General features: G+C 44.0%; 1 protein-coding gene across 3 annotated transcripts in view; it reads left to right on the forward strand.

The window, feature by feature from the left end:
- LOC143172057 (ceramide transfer protein-like) overlaps positions 1-16,655 on the forward strand; it is a 91,757-nt gene that overhangs the window by 57,827 nt on the left and 17,275 nt on the right. For all 3 annotated transcript variants that reach the window (XM_076361289.1, XM_076361290.1, XM_076361291.1), the window contains 2 exons: positions 3,212-3,369; positions 12,487-12,579. In XM_076361289.1, coding sequence (XP_076217404.1) covers positions 3,212-3,369; positions 12,487-12,579 — 251 coding nt within the window. The remainder of the gene's footprint in view (positions 1-3,211; positions 3,370-12,486; positions 12,580-16,655) is intronic.

A 16,655-nucleotide genomic window follows, 5' to 3' on the forward strand; every position in this document is an offset into this window, starting at 1 on the left:
GGAACCTCCTAGACTGCTTCCTCTCTGCCGTGTTGTATTTCCAGCAGACGTCCGGGAAGTTGAAGTCCCCCACGAGAACAAGGGCTAGCGATTGAGAGACTTCTGCCAGCCGCCTGTAGAACGCTTCATCCGCCCCTTCATCCTGGTTGGGTGGTCTATAACAGACTCCCAGCAGGATATCTGCCTCGTTGGCCTTCCCCCTCATCCTTACCCATAAACACTCGACCGTATCATCATCACAATCGTTGAGCTCTATACAATCGAAACACTCCCTAACATACAGGGCCACCCCACCGCCTCTCCTTCCTCGCCTGTCCCTTCTGAAGAGTCTATAGCCATCCATTGCAGCGCTCCAATCATGAGAGTCACCCCACCATGTTTCTGTGATGGCGACTAAGTCATAGCTATCCCGCTGCACAATGGCTTCCAGCTCCTCCTGTTTGCCGCCCATGCTGCGTGCATTGGTGTAGAGGCACTTGAGCTGGGCTATCGATTTCGCCCCCAGCATTGGCATGCCACCCCTAGGCTCATCTCTAGTGAGCCTGGTTTTATCCCCTTCCCCCTTCGAACCTAGTTTAAAGCCCTCTCAATGAGCCCTGCCAATTCATGAGCAATGATCCTTTTCCCCCCTGTGAGACAGCTGGACTCCATCTGTCGCCAGCAGGCCTGGTGCCATGTAAACCTCCCCATGATCAAAGAAGCCAAAATTCCTCCGATCGCACCAGCCCCTGAGCCACGTGTTGATCAGGTGTGTTTTCCTGTTCCTTTCAGTATTCTTCCCTGCCACTGTAGGGATTGAGGAAAACACTACCTGTCCTCCTGACCCTTCAAGCAGTTGCCCCAGTGCCCTGAAGTCCCTTTTGATCACTGCAGGACTTCTCTCTGCAACCTCATCACTGCCAGCCTGTATAACCAACAGCGGGTAGTAGTCGGAAGGTCGTACCAGACCAGGGAGTTTCCTAGTAATGTCTCTGACTCAGGCCTCAGGGAGGCAGCAGACTTCCCTGTGGGATGGGTCTGGTCGGCATATTGGGCCCTCTGTTCCCCTCAGAAGGGAATCGCCTATGACAATTACCCTCCTTTTTTTCTTAGCAGAGGCAGTCATAATGCATGGGGCTGACTGCCTCACCCTAGGCAACCCCCTGGATGGACCTTCATCTACATCCTCGTTTGCCTGGCCCTCAAGTTCCAGGGCCCCATATCTGTTGTGTAAGGGCAACCGGGAAGGTGAGGGAAGCCAGGCAGGGGTTCGCCTGGCACCCCGAGCAGGGACCTGTTTCCATTCCCCCCCATCACTTAGGCCCCCTCCTTCTGCCTGGTGGCAAGAGGGCAGGGGATCCTCTGCTTCTTGTGGAGCCTCCATCTGCTGCCTTTGCCTCAGGGATGGTAGGGTGTGGCTCCACCAATCTATCTCCCTCTCACACTCCCTGATACTCCTTAACCTTTCCACTTCCTCCTTCAGCTCTGCCACCAGGCTGAGCAGATCATCCACCTGGTCACACCACACACAGGTGTTGTCTCTGCTGCCCTCCGGTACAAGTGACAGGCTCAGGCACTCCCTGCAGCCAGAGACCTGGACAGCTGTATGCTTGCATGAGGGCTCCATCTGGGTTGCCACATTCCTTCTGGTGATGGCTTTCGGCCAAGTGGAAACTATAGCTGGTTCTCTTCTGGGAAGGTGACGACTACTAGTTGAGTTGGCCTCTAGAGCCAGGAGGGGCGCTGCGCCCTGCCCGCTCGCCTTCCCTGCACGCCCTCCCTCGTGAACTGCCACGCTACGCCCTTCTGACGTGCCACGTCCTGTTCGCCCCACTCCGGGTCGCTCGCGCTCCCTGGGGGCTGCTCTTGTAAGTGAGGGGGTTTGGCCGCCGTCCCTCCTGTCCCCGCCCACGCTGAGTCAGAGCTGCCGCTCGTCAGGAGCTCCCTCCTCCGGCTCGGGGGGTGGGGCTGGGGCACCTTCTCACTCCCTACATGTCTCACTCCCATCTACATGTCTTTTAAATACCTCCAGGGATGGTGACTCCACCACTTCCCTGGGCAGCCTGTTCCAATGCCTGACAACCCTTTCAGTGAAGAAATTTTTCCTAATATCCAGTCTAAACCTCCCCTGGCACAACTTGAGGCTATTTTCTCTTGTCCTATCGCTTGGTACTTGGGAGAAGAGACCGACACCCACCTCGCTACAACCTCCTTTCAGGTAGTTGTAGAGAGCGATGAGGTCTCCCCTCAGCCTCCTCTTCTCCAGGCTAAACAACCCCAGTTCCCTCAGCCGCTCCTCATAGGACTTGTTCTCCAGACCCTTCACCAGCTTCGTTGCTTTTCTTTGGACGTGCTCCAGCACCTCAACGTCCTTCTTGTAGTGAGGGGCCCAAAACTGAACACAGTATTGGAGGTGCGGTCTTACCAGTGCCGAGCACAAAGGGACAGTCACTGGGTGATAAGTCATTATTCATGGCATAGCAGGAGTTACTTTAACTTGCTGGGCTGAGTCAGCTTCAACAGGGGTGTTATTTCTGCTTTCTAATATTTTCTGACATTAATGTGTAGTGTTTGATTTGTTATTCTGTTAACCTACATATGAGTTTGACATAGAATAGGTATTTTTTTGTCACACAATTTAAGTGACTTTTTAAATAGCCTTAGCAACAGATGGCCTGGTTGACAGCATGAAGTAGTTGTTGGAACTGCAAAACCCTACCCTTGGATAATTCAACACATTTGATACTCTTATATCATAGCTTTTTATGTTGAGGTTTTTAAATCTATAATTACCTGCTTAAAGCAACCTTGAAATGTTACCTTTTGGGTTTGATTGCATTTTGAAATTGTTCCTTTCTTAGTGCTGTACTGGATATGATTTAAGGTTGCTCTGTGTTAATTAGGCCCCACTTCAAGCTGTCAAACTACTATTGTTACAAAGTATTCCCACTCCCTCCACCCACATGATTTGCAGAGTGCAGAGTAACACAGCATTACAAGCAGACTTGAAATACAGTATAGCAAGATGCAGCTGAAGGGATACGTTCCTCCTTTTGAATCTCTTTCCTTATCCTGTGGATAGCTGAAAATTATTAGCACTTTTGATTTTTATTTTTAAATTAACTTTGTAGCCAGTCTGTTTTCTTCAAACAGTTGTAATATAAAGCATACATGTAAAATGCTTGTTTGAGTTAAAGGCAGCTATCAGTGAATGATTCATGTTTGGTTTTAGTGTTTCCACATGTGATACCCAAAGGAATTAATGGCATAGACTTTAAAGGAGAAGCTATAACTTTCAAGGCAACTACTGCTGGAATCCTTGCTACACTCTCTCATTGTATTGAACTCATGGTAAAACGTGAAGAAAGCTGGCAAAAAAGACTAGATAAGGTAAGATCATTTTCCTTTTACCTTTGTTGAAAAAATTGTTTCTTTAGCTTGAAATTGAAATTTCAAATTAGCTGGTTTTAACTTTTTTTATTCCAGGTATTGCTTTTATTTTTATGTACAGCATTTATTAATTTTAGGTGCTTTCATTATTTATTACTCCTATAAAATGTTAAAACCTCATCCTGACTGTTGGTGATACAGTAACATTATTCATCATATTCTTTCTTTTCCAAGCCCTTGTTCAGATAGTATTCCTGTATTTTTTTTATATCTATGAAGAACCTGATAGTATTCTACAGTAATAAGTGTATTGCTTGCAGCCTTCTAAAAGAGACCTAATTATCCATGCTTGCAAAATGATGTGCAAATCTCTGAAATGTTTTAATTGTGATAAGAGTTGGTAACAGTACTGAGGAGAAAAACCAGTTCTAACTTTAAACGTCTAAGATACAATTATTTCACCTTTAGGAGATTGAAGAGCTTAATTTAAGTCATGTTTTATACCAATTGGTTAATTTTTTTAGGGGTGTGTGTGGTATTATAATATCTGTTATTCTAATGGCAGTGATAGTTCATGGTAAGCCTACTCAACCGCTACAGCAACTCGAAAGGAGCAGTGTTTTCTCTCTTCAGATGAGATGTGCTAGAAGCATGGCTAAGTTGTACTTCAGGCTTTGTTTTCTAGAATCCTGCCATCACTGGCTGGTGTCCCGTACAGTCCTTTAGACGTTGTTGTCTTGTTTTTAATTTAACATATTTCATACGGTATATATCACACTTCAAAACTTACTCCATATGTGTTAGTGGTACACAATTCAAAGAATGAAGTCATTCAGACAAAATACATCCACGTTTGAATCCTTGCCCCTGTCTCCTGGCTCTTTCTCATGGTTTAACCTCAGCTGGCAACTGAGCACCACACAGCTGGTCGCTCACTTCCTCCCCCCCCGGTGGGATGGGGGAGAGAATTGGAAGAGCACAAGTGAGAAAAACTCGTGGGTTGAGATAAAAACAGTTTAATAATTGAAATAAAATGATAATGATAATAATATGATAATAATAATAATAATACACAAAGCAAGTGATGCACAGTACAATTGCTCACCACCCGCCAACCGATGCCCAGCCAGTCCCCGAGCAGTGGCCCCCCCGGCCAGCTTTTCCCAGTTTATGTACTGCGCATGACGTCACATGGTATGGAATGTCCCTTTGGCCAGTTTGGCTGTGCCCCCTCCCAGCTTCTTGTGCACCTCCAGCCTTCTCAGTCGGTAGAACATGGGAAGCTGAAAAGTCCTTGGTTAGTGTAAGCATTACCTAGCAACAACTAAAACATCGGTGCTATCAACTTTGTTTTCATCCTAAATCCAAAACACTGCACCAGCTACTAGAAAAGAAATTAACTCTATCCCTGCCGAAACCAGGACAAAAGACTTTCCTCATATTGCCAGAGTTGACCAGCCAATTCATCCACCATTTGTTCCTCTCCATCTTTCCAGGTCATCACTGCCAATGAATTGGCGTATGACGATGGTGCGCTCCTTATAAACTTCCGCCACATGGGTCGTGTGCACTTGACTTCGTCTGGATCTTTGGATAGTTGTTCATTGTTCAGGTCATCATAAATCACCTCCAGCACAGCTAATTCTCTCAGAAACTGGATACCCTTCTCCATGGTGGCCCACTTGCTTGGGCGACATATGACATCTTCCTTAAAGGGATACCTTTCCTTCACGCTTGACAAGAGTCGCCTCCAAAGGCTGAGGACTCGTGTCCCTTTTCCAATTGCTTTGTCAATGCCCCCTTCCCTAGAAAGGGATCCCAGCTGCTTGGCTTCCCTACCCTCTAATTCCAGGCTACTGGCCCCATTATCCCAGCATCGGAGCAGCCAGGTGACAATATGCTCACCTGGACGATGGCTGAAATCTTTTCGTATATCTCGCAGCTCACTCAGGGATAGAGATCGGGTGGTCACTGCCTCGTTTATGAGTTCTTCCTCTTCCTCCTCCCCGATCAGCGGCCGGCTCTCCTCCTCCTTTTCTCGTGATGGCCCTTCTCCAGGGTAGTCTGTCTCGTACAGTTCTTCCTCCGGCTCCCTTTTAGAAGAAGCTTCTTCCTCCCTTACTAAACGAGCCGACTTTCGCTTCCAAGATTTCTTCTTGTGTACAGGGGCGACAGATACCGGCACAGGCTGATTCTTTGGTTCAGCCACAGGGCATGTCGCTGGGGTCGGAGCGGCCGCAGCGCATGTCATTTTACCGTCAGATCCAGAGACCCTCTCTTCCCTTTGAGTGTACTGAATAGTGTTGAACAGGGCTCAGTAGGCATGGGCCAGGCCCCAGCATGTTGCAATGATCTGTGTCTCTCTGTAGTTGCCAGGGTGACAGCATACTTTGTCCAAATATTCCACTAACTTACTTTTCAGGATTCTGCACTTGCTCAGGGGTGAAGTTCCAAAACACTGGGGGTTCCCATTGGCCTAGGTACTTGCCCATCTTGTCCCACACACCCTGCCACTCATAACTATTCAGCCTTGGGGCAGATCTCTGGATGATATTCTTAAATTGCTTACCAACTTTAGACAAAACCAAAAGAATATTCCCAAGAAGTACCAATAGAAGTATCTTAATTACCCAAGGATGTTCAAAATACTGAAAAGTTACTGTAATGAAGGAGGAAACATCATAGACGAAGGTAGTGTCACTGCCATTCTGTATTTCCTGTGTAAAAAAAAAAAAAAAAAAAAAAAAAAAACAACCAACTCTCAGAAAAGTTACTGTAATTGCTAGTTGGCTCCATGAAGTGGTATCTGTGGTACAGTAACGGCTTCATTGCGAAACTTACATACCACACTAAGGTCAAGGTCAATGTTCTAAAAACAAACCTCACAAGTGAGACATTACTATTCACTGCAGACCACAGCAAACTGCAAAAACCAACACCAATCTTTAACATGTACAGCAGGAAAAAGAGCGCGATGCAGATTATACAAATCAATATCGAGAACAGAGAAACCAACATTGTGACCCACAACTACTAACAGATATAAATTCCTTAATACGCTCTGGTTAATCTGTTATTATTTCAAACCCTTCGTGCCCCACGTTGGGCTCCAAAAAGGACTGTCGTGGTTTAACCTCAGTCGGCAACTGAGCACCACGCAGCCGCTCGCTCACTCCCCCCCCACCCACGGTGGGATGGGGGAGAGAATTGGAAGAGCACAAGTGAGAAAAACTCGTGGGCTGAGATAAAAACAGTTTAATAATTGAAGTAAAATGATAATAATAATGTAATAACAATACACAAAGCAAGCGATGCACAGTGCAATTGTTCACCACCTGCTGACCGATGCCCAGCCAGTCCCCGAGCAGCGGCCCCCCCCGGCCAGCTTTCCCCAGTTTATGTACTGAGCATGATGTCACATGGTATGGAATGTCCCTTTGGCCAGTTTGGCTGTGCTCCCCTCCCAGCTTCTTGTGCACCTCCAGCCTTCTCAGTCGGTAGAGCATGGGAAGCTGAGAAGTCCTTGGCTAGTGTAAGCATTACCTAGCAACAACTAAAACATCAGTGTGTTATCAATATTGTTCTCATCCTAAATCCAAAACACAGCACTGTACCAGCTACTAGGAAGGAAATTAACTATCCCTGCGGAAACCAGGACACTCTTCTTTGTCCATATGTCAAAGGCCTTCTCCTGTCTAACTGTGTTGCGACTTCTGTCAACACTTAATTTATTATTGCTTCATCTAGGTAGTTGGAGCAATTATAGCAGACCTAAGACTTGAAGCTTGTTCATAGGATCATAGGGTAATTCAGGTTGGAAGAGACCTCAAGAGCTCTGTAGTCCAACCTTCTGCTTAAAGGAAGGACAGTTTGAGATCAGATTGGGTTGCTCAGGGCTTTATCAAGTCCGATTTCAAGGCTGGAGACCGCACAGCCTTTCTTGGTAGCCTGTTCTGCTGCTCAGCTGTTGTTATAATGAAGAAGTTTTTCATTATATCTAGTTGGAGTAGCTCTTATTCCAGTATCTGCCTGTTGTTTTTCATCTTCCTACTATAGACTGCTGTGAAGAGCCTGGCTCAGTTTCTTGATGACCTCCTCAGAGGTATTGGAAGGCTACTATTAAGTCCCCCTACAAAGGCTTTCTCTTCTCCGGGCTGAGCAAACACAGTTCACTCTTGCTGATCAGACTTTGCTTAGAGCATGGATGAAGTGAATTTTTTCTTGTCAGTAGGTTAGTATATGTTAATACAGAATAATATGTTAATATAGAATTTGAATTGGTTTAGATTAGTTATTTGTCATGTTTTTCTTCTTCTGTGGACTAACTTTAAAGCACTTTTTTTTAGCTGCAAGCGGTTAACAAATTCAAACCTAAATTTCACTTTGAGTCTTATGTGACTGATACCTCATACAGCAACATACCACCTCATACAGCATGAGTAAATACATTTTAAAGGGGGTCACAAGCTTATTTGGACTTGGTTTCCCAGAAATTAAAATAGCAAAAGCTTCTAAAAACTTGGAGATTTTAAGTTTCTCTGCTTTGGTAGACCTGCAACTTTGTCACGCTTGTCAGTGAAATTTTCTGGGGTTTACAGCACACTCGTGGTGAAGTACTGTAATTCTAATATAAAATAACCTTTTTTATTTGGATTCCTCTAATTGCTAGCCTTTTAGAAGAAGAGATTTTGATTGAATTAAATAATATAGAGTTGTGGTGGGTTAGCCTTGGCTAACAGCCAAATGCCCACTCAGCTGCTCAGTTACCACCCCATCCAGCAGGACTCGGGGTGCGGGGGGAATAAGATGAAAGCTCATGGGTCAAGAGAAGGACAGGGAGATTGCTTACCAGTTCTTGTCATGGCAGAACAGTCTTGACTTGGGGAAAATTAGTTTGTTGCTGATTAAAATAGGTACAGTTAGTGGGAAACAAGAAGACAAACACTAAAACAGCTTTCTTCCCCCATTTCCCAGTTTCAACTTCACTCTTTCACTGCAGGCCCCTCTACCCCCTGCTTGCTAGCCCCAAGCAGTGCAGAGTTGGGGGGGCGGGAATGGGGGGTTGGAGGTCAGTGCAAAACACTTAGTTTCTGCCACTCCTTCCCCCTCACACTTTTCCCCTGCTCCAGCGTGGGTCCTTTCCAGGGCTGCAGTCCTCTGGGAAAAATCTGCTCCAGTGGGGGTCCTCCATGGAACATGGTTCCTTCAGGAAATGTTCCTCTGCTCTGGTGTGCGTCCTCCATGGGCTGCAGTGTGGATGTGTTCTCTGCCCTGGTGCTCCTCATCCTCTTCTGGCCTTGGCATCCCCTCTATTTCTCACTTTTTGTTCTCCTTCCTCTCTCCCTGGGGTGTCTTTTGCTCTTAAATACATTTTCACAGAGGTGTCACACATGTGGCGGATGGGCTCAGCTGTGTCCTGTGGTGGGTCTGTTTTGGAGCTGGCTGGAACCAGCTGTGTCTGCCACAGGGCAGCCCCTGGCCTCCTCCCACAGAGGCCACTCCTGCAGCCCCCCACAACCAACACCTTGACACCTATACCCTGCACAAGAATTTAAAGACAGCAGTTGACTATACTCAGACCTTTGCTAACACTATTTATTCCACTTCAGTTGTAGGGCTTCTTTTGGTTTTTTTATGTTGTTGTTTTAGTGGCTAAACATGGCTCTGTAAAAGTCTCTTCTATAACTATGGGCTTGAGCAAAAATAACATTGCTCTGTCATCTGATAAATAGATGTAGGAGGAGAATGATGTTGATCTTTGTACTCTTGGTTTTCTTGGATAGATGCTTACGCTGCTCTGAAAAGGAAGTAAATATTGGGAGATGATAAAGTTCAGAATATCTTCTCTGAGAGATTAGAGGGGAAAATTATATGAAATTGGGCAGCCATTTGTGTTTGTTCTAGCTGGGAGGGTTTTAAAGCTCTTGTAAGCCTGTTCAGTGCCTGTAAAAGACCAGCTAGAAGAATTGAAAGGTGCAGCATCAAGTTTGTCCTTTGTACATAAGCAAATTTACTCCGCAGGCTCTGTGCTGTGCAGGTTTATCATGGGAAGAACAGGATCTCTGTCAGTAGCTAAAAGCAATGAGTGTTTTACAAGTAGTGTAAGTACCATTGTAATCCAGTTTACTCTCCTTCCCTCTCCAGCCTCCTCACTGCACTAGCTTCAGAACCACGTTTTAATTGACAGCAAAACACAAATGTGATTAGAGAGAGTCTTGCTACTTCACAAAACTATACAGCCTTCATCTTGTAAAGGGGCCAGTTTAGCCTAAAGATGCAAGAGAGATTTATGTCTGCTGAACTTGAAGCAAATATATTTCAGAATTAAAGCTATCCTAAAATATTTCTAATATTAAAAAGCTCAAGTTCATCAGAACTTGTTGAATACGGAACTGACTACAATTTGACTTGAGATGAGTACAGTGTTATGAAGTGAGTATCTTTCTCTAGAAACCCTGTTTTTTAAATAAATGTTTTTAAGTTACATTCTGAAGGTTGGAAACTTTATTTTTAAACCTTTGAAAGCAAGAAATCATTACAAAAACATCTTTTAATTTTGAAGGAGACTGCTAAAATAGTGCACTTAGTGATTGTAATTTTAGAATTCTATATTTTGGTTTTTTTTCTGTTACCAAAACAGTCAGATGGCCAGAATAAAATTAATACAAAATCATGTAATGTTATCTAAAGGCAATTGTAGTTACAGCTTTGCTTTTGACCTTTGTTGTGGTTTAACCCCAGCTGGCAACTAAGCACCACACAGCCGCTCGCTCACTCCCCCCCGGTGGGATGGGGGAGAGAATCGTAAGAGGAAAAGTGAGAAAACTCGTGGGTTGAGATAAAGACAGTTTAATAGGTAAAGCAAAAGCCGTGCACGCAAGCAAAGCAAAACAAGGAATTCATTCACTAGTTCCCATTGGCAGGCAGGTGTTCAGCCATCTCCAGGAAAGCAGGGCTCCATCACGTGTAACAGTTACTTGGGAAGACAAACGCCATCACTCCAAACGTCCCCCCCTTCCTCCTCCTTCCCTCAGCTTTTTATTGCTGAGCATGACGTCACATGGTATGGAATATCCCTTTGGTCAGTTGGGGTCAGCTGTCCCAGCTGTGTCCCCTCCCAACTTCTTGTTCACCCCCAGCCTACCCGCTGGTGGGGTGGTGTGAGAAGCAGAAAAGGCCTTGACTCTGTGTAAGCCCTGCTCAGCAATAGCTAAAACACCCCTGTATTATCAACACTGTTTTCAGCACAAATCCAAAACATAGCCCCATACTAGCTACTATGAAGAAAATTAACTCTACCCCAACCAAAACCAGCACAACCTTTTATTCTTAGCTGTTAAGATCTTGAGCTTGACTTTTTATTTTTCCAGTGCAGTATATTTTTCAGTATGAGCCTCTTGAATGTATTTTTAAAATAGACTTTTTTTAAAGAAAATGGATAAACAGGGAAAGGATTTAATCTCTAGTATTTGGTCCATTGTTTTATTTGCAACAAAATCCTTGTGATGATGCTTTTCTTGTTGTCTTGACTACAGCAACATTTTTCCTATTCTTGTTTCCTTTGCTCTTAATAATTGGTATTAATGTGCAAACTTATCTTCTGAGTGTTAAATTTTACTTTAAGATTAACATGTTTGGGTAGTTTATTTTGTTCACCTTTCACAATTGTAACTTAAATGTCTCATTAAATTTTAGAGTTTTAATACACCAGTAATTTTTCTGCTGTGCAATCAAACAATTTCCCGATTTCTGCCTTATTTAATGTTGTTGCCAAGAGAAGCTGGCAGATTTGGAGAGCTGTCTTTTGACACATGTGAATTATCACTAATTTGCAGATTGAGGTACAGAAAGTGTGGGGATTGGGGGGAGGGGATTGGGTTTTTTGGGTTTTTTGGGTTTTTTTGTTTTTCATTCCAAGTGTTCTGGTAAAACTTCTATGTTTTCTCTCAATGACTTACACTCAAGTCATGCTTTATACATCTTCAGGACTCTCCAGTTACTTTCAAAATAGGTAAATTTGCAAAATTTTGTGAAACACAAGTGTTAGCAGTTATCACCTGTTTGTGATAGTTTCAGGAAGGGAAAAGCCTGCATTCACAGATAAAGGCAGTACTGTCTTCATCTAAGTGCTGCTTTTTTCCTAAGAATTTTCCTGTGGAAAACTATGCTACTTTGTTTTGCATCAAAACTGTTGCTTTATTTTTCAAACTTTTCTTTAGAAACTGGAAAGTATGTGTTCCAGAGTGAACGTTACCACCAAATTCCCAGTTGGTAAACTCAGCCTTTCAGTGTTGTTAAGGGTTTTCCACTGAATCATTAAAGTTCAAATTGGGTTGCTGAATAATTATATCTGCAAGAAGTAGTGTGTGGTGTCCAGTTGCCGAAAGGGAACAGAGAAATATCTTATGTACTAAAGCTGAATTCTGCAAGAATTTCAGAAGTGTTTATAGCACTTTCTCTGGGAATATCTGGCAGTATGTAGAATTTGCAGAGGAAATACTAGGCTTAATCTGATTCCAGTATTACTACTTCTTTATTCAAAATATACAATGATATAGACATCATTAGTGGCTCTAGTACAGTCACACACCTATTATGGGAGAATGATGTTGAGTTGTTAGTGTCTGCATGGAGTTCACAAAATGATTCACGTGGATCCTATGCCAGCTAATTATAGATACAAGCTTACATGCTGTGATTCACAGGTATCTCACCCCATTCAACGAGTTAGCTTTCTACCAGTCTTACTTTTCACCCTTTGTTATCACTGCCCAAGCATCTGTGTCAAGGAGTTTATATAAACTGTCAGATACCAAGTCTGACCCTCAACAAACCATGAATAGCTATGCTTAAACTAGATACCAGATTTTGCTTGCTGATCTAGTTTCTTTCACAGGACTTAAAGAAGGTATGCTCAAGGTAGCTAGCTCCCCAAGCTTTGTATTATATATGCATGTATATGGGCATGTGTAATGCATGCAAATAAAATCAGAAAATCAGCAGCTTTGCAATTGTTACTTGGGAAAAAACCCTATACTGGTCATTCCATTTATTGGCATGCTGACTATTATCAGCCAATTCATTCTTGCTGCATCAAATGATCATGTAATTTTACAGGAGACAGAGAAAAGGAGAAGAGTTGAAGAAGCATACAAAAATGCTGTGACAGAACTGAAGAAAAAGTCCCACTTTGGAGGGCCAGACTATGAGGTACAAATTCTGATTTTGAAATTTTTAAAAATGCTAAGGCTTTTAAAGATTGATTTGTTTCTCAAAGGAGTGTGTGTGTGTGTGTGTAAATCAAGGTCTTTGGCTGTGCAAGCGTGTTCATGCCACTTTTCTCTTTCTGTCTTGGAAACTGAAACTGAATGAAGAATCTAAATCCTTAATTTTTTGAGTCTGTCTTCACCTCAGGTTTCCTTATTCTGCTTTTGTCTAAAGCATTTTGCTTACAGATATTTCTGCTGACATTTTTATTATTTTTCTTGTACATTTGATACTGCTCATATGCAAGTTTTGTACTCTTACTTTTTAATGAGTCAGCTGTATAGATATGTAATGCAAATATGAAAACCCTGACTGCAGAGGCAGTCCTAGAATCTGAATTTTAACTTGAATTGATTTTTAACTTGTCACTGCCACTTGAAATGTGTTGATAAATTCAATGATTTTAGGTTCTGCTTCATCTGTTAAATTGCATGTTTTAGCAGCTTCCTTCTCAGTTTGGTTATTTAGTCAAATTCGAAGGCTCTTAAACTACCTTCTGAAGAATAATGTTAGCTAATGCACATATAATGTAGTTTGCATAATTTTTAAGAACTTGAACCTTTCATTTACGTTAATCAAGCAGGTTTCTACTTACAAATCATAGCCTGAGAAATAGTACTAATATGTTGGGATATTTAAAAGATACTTGAGCTTAGGTTCTCCGTTGTGACTGAGGCACTGTAAAAGAAAAAGATGGATAGGAAGTTGGACTTTGTCTACCTGGTTATGAACCCAGCTGCTTCTCACAGATATCCCTGTTGTAAAGTAGGTTTTTGAAATTTGCTGGACCAGTTTGTTTTACAATACAATACAATAAAAGCAGTAAACCTAGTTTTCTTAAATTACCATCTTACTTAGTGGACACAAGTTTTTAATAGTTAATTCAACTCTACCTGCTGTTTATTGTTAAACTGTTCTTTCCAAGAATTTTCAATAGTGATCCCCAGGATTTTGTCTTGTTCTGTTGTGCTTTGAGCACGTATCTGAAATCCACCATAAGGCACTGGAATACTTGGAAGGAGTCTAACTACGCAATTATGTTAATATGTTTACTTTACTGACACACCGTAAACATTTTTAAGAGAAGATATATGTTAATTAAAACCTAAATCTGATGTCAAAGCATATTGACACTGTTACTCAGTCTCAGTTTCCTAGTTTTTTGCTTGTTTATAGAACTACCCCTAAATTGTAGTTAAAGGAAATAACTTCCTTTAACAAGTAGGGTTTTCAGATGAATTGTAATCTAAGAATATTGGTGAAAATATTTGAGGTCTATGGAAGAAATTTCCTTCTGTCAGTTATATGCATAATATATTGTCCTGGTTTCGGCAGGGATAGAGTTAATTTCCTTTCTAGTAGCTGGTACAGTGTTTTGGATTTAGGATGAGAACAAAGTTGATAACACACCGGTGTTTTAGTTGTTGCTAGGTAATGCTTACACTAGCCAAGGACTTTTCAGCTTCCCATGCTCTACTGACTGAGGAGGCTGGAGGGGCACAAGAAGCTGGGAGGGGGCACAGCCAAACTGGCCAAAGGGACATTCCATACCATGTGACGTCATGCTCAGTACATAAACTGGGAAAAGCTGGCTGGGGGGGCCGCTGCTCGGGGACTGGCTGGGCATCGGTCAGCGGGTGGTGAGCAATTGTGCTGTGCATCACTTGTTTTGTGTATTATTATTATTATTATTATTATCATATTATTATTATCATTTTATTTCAATTATTAAACTGTTTTTATCTCAACCCACGAGTCTTTCTAACTTGTGCTCTTCCAATTCTCTCCCCCATCCCACCGGGTGGGGGGAGTGAGCGAGCGGCTGCGTGGTGCTTAATTGCTGACTGAGATTAAACCACGACAGTCCTTTTTGGCGCCCAACGTGGGGCACGAAGGGTTTGAGATAATAACAGATTAACCGGAGTGTATTAAGGAACTTATATCTGTTAATAGTTGAGGGTCACAATGTTGGTTTCTCTGTTCTCGATATTGATTTGTATAATCTGCATCGCGCTCTTTTTCCTGCTGTACATGTTAAAGATTGGTGTTGGGTTTTGCAGTTTGCCGTGGTCTGCAGTGAATAGTAATGTCTCGCTTGTGAGGTTTGTTTTTAGAACATTGACCTTGACGTTTCTGTGGTATGTAAACTTCGCAATGAAGCCGTTACTGTACCATGGATACCATATCGTGGAGACAACTAGCAATTGCAGTAACTTTTCTGAGAGTTTTTTTACGGAGGAAATACAGAATGGCAGTGTCACTACCTTCTTCTATGATGTTTCCTCCTTCATTACAGTAATTTTTCAGTATTTTGAGCATCCTTGGGCAGTTAAGATACTTCTATTAATACTTCTTGGGAATATTGTTTCGGTTTTGTCTAAAGTTGGTAAGCAATTTAAGAATATCATCCAGAGATCTGCCCCAAGGCTGAATAGTTATGAGTGGCAGGGTGTGTGGGACAAGATGGGCAAGTACCTAGGCCAATGGGAACCCCCAGTGTTTTGGAACTTCACCCCTGAGCAAGTGCGGAATCCTGAAAAGTAAGTTAGTGGAATATTTGGAAAAAGTATGCTGTCACCCTGGCAACTCTAGAGAGATGCAACTCATTGCAACGTGCTGGGGCCTGGCCCATGCCTACCGAGCCCTGTTCAACACCATTCAGTACCCTCAAAGGGAAGAGAAGGTCTCTGGCTCTGACAGTAAAACGACACGCACTGCGGCCACTCAGACCCGGACAACAGGCCGTGCAGCCACTCAAACCCGGGCAACACGCACTACGGCCACTCCAACCCCGGCGACAGGCTCTGCGGCCACTCAGACCCCGGTGACAGGCCCTGCGGCCACTCCAACCCCAGCGACATGCACTGCGGCCACTCCAACCCCGGCGACAGACCCTGCGGCCACTCAGACTCCGGTGACATGCACTTGCACTGCGGCCACTCCAACCCCAGCAATAGGCCCTGCGGCCACTCAGACTCCGGTGACATACACTTGCACTGCGGCCACTCCAACCCCGGCAACAGGCCCTGCGGCCACTCAGACTCCGGTGACATGCACTTGCACTGCGGCCACGCCAACCCCGGCGACAGGCCCTGCGGCCACTCCAACCCCAGCGACATGCACTGCGGCCACTCCAACCCCGGCAACAGGCCCTGCGGCCACTCAGACTCCGGTGACATGCACTTGCACTGCGGCCACTCCAACCCCAGCAACACGCCCTGTGGCTGAACCAAAGAACGAGCCTGTGCCAGTATCAGTCGCCCCTGTACACAAGAAGAAATCTTGGAAGCGGAAGTCAGCTCGTTTAGTAAGGGAGGAAGAAGCTGCTTCTAAAAGGGAACCGGAGGAAGAAGTAGACGAGACAGATGACCCTAGAGAAGGACCATCACGAGAACGGGAGGAGGAAAGCCGGCCGCTGATCGGGGAGGAGGAAGAGGAAGAACTCATAAACGAGACAGTGACCACCCGATCTCTATCCCTGAGTGAGCTGCGAGATATACGAAAAGATTTCAGCCATCGTCCAGGTGAGCATATTGTCACCTGGCTGCTCCGATGCTGGGATAATGGGGCCAGTAGCCTGGAATTAGAGGGTAGGGAAGCCAAGCAGCTGGGATCCCTTTCTAGGGAAGGGGGCATTGACAAAGCAATTGGAAAAGGGACACGTATCCTCAGCCTTTGGAGGCGACTCCTGTCAAGCGTGAAGGAAAGGTATCCCTTTAAGGAAGATGTCATATGTCGCCCAAGCAAGTGGGCCACCATGGAGAAGGGTATCCAGTTTCTGAGAGAATTAGCTGTGCTGGAGGTGATTTATGATGACCTGAGCAATGAACAACTATCCAAAGATCCAGACGAAGTCAAGTGCACACGACCCATGTGGCGGAAGTTTATAAGGAGCGCACCATCGTCATACGCCAATTCATTGGCAGTGATAACCTGGAAAGATGGAGAGGAACAAACAGTGGATGAATTGGCTAGTCAACTCCGGCAATACGAGGAAAGTCTTTCTTCCTCCATCGTCT

This window comes from Aptenodytes patagonicus, chromosome W (assembly GCF_965638725.1).
Source record: "Aptenodytes patagonicus chromosome W, bAptPat1.pri.cur, whole genome shotgun sequence".
In the NCBI taxonomy this organism is placed as follows: Eukaryota; Metazoa; Chordata; class Aves; order Sphenisciformes; family Spheniscidae; genus Aptenodytes; species Aptenodytes patagonicus.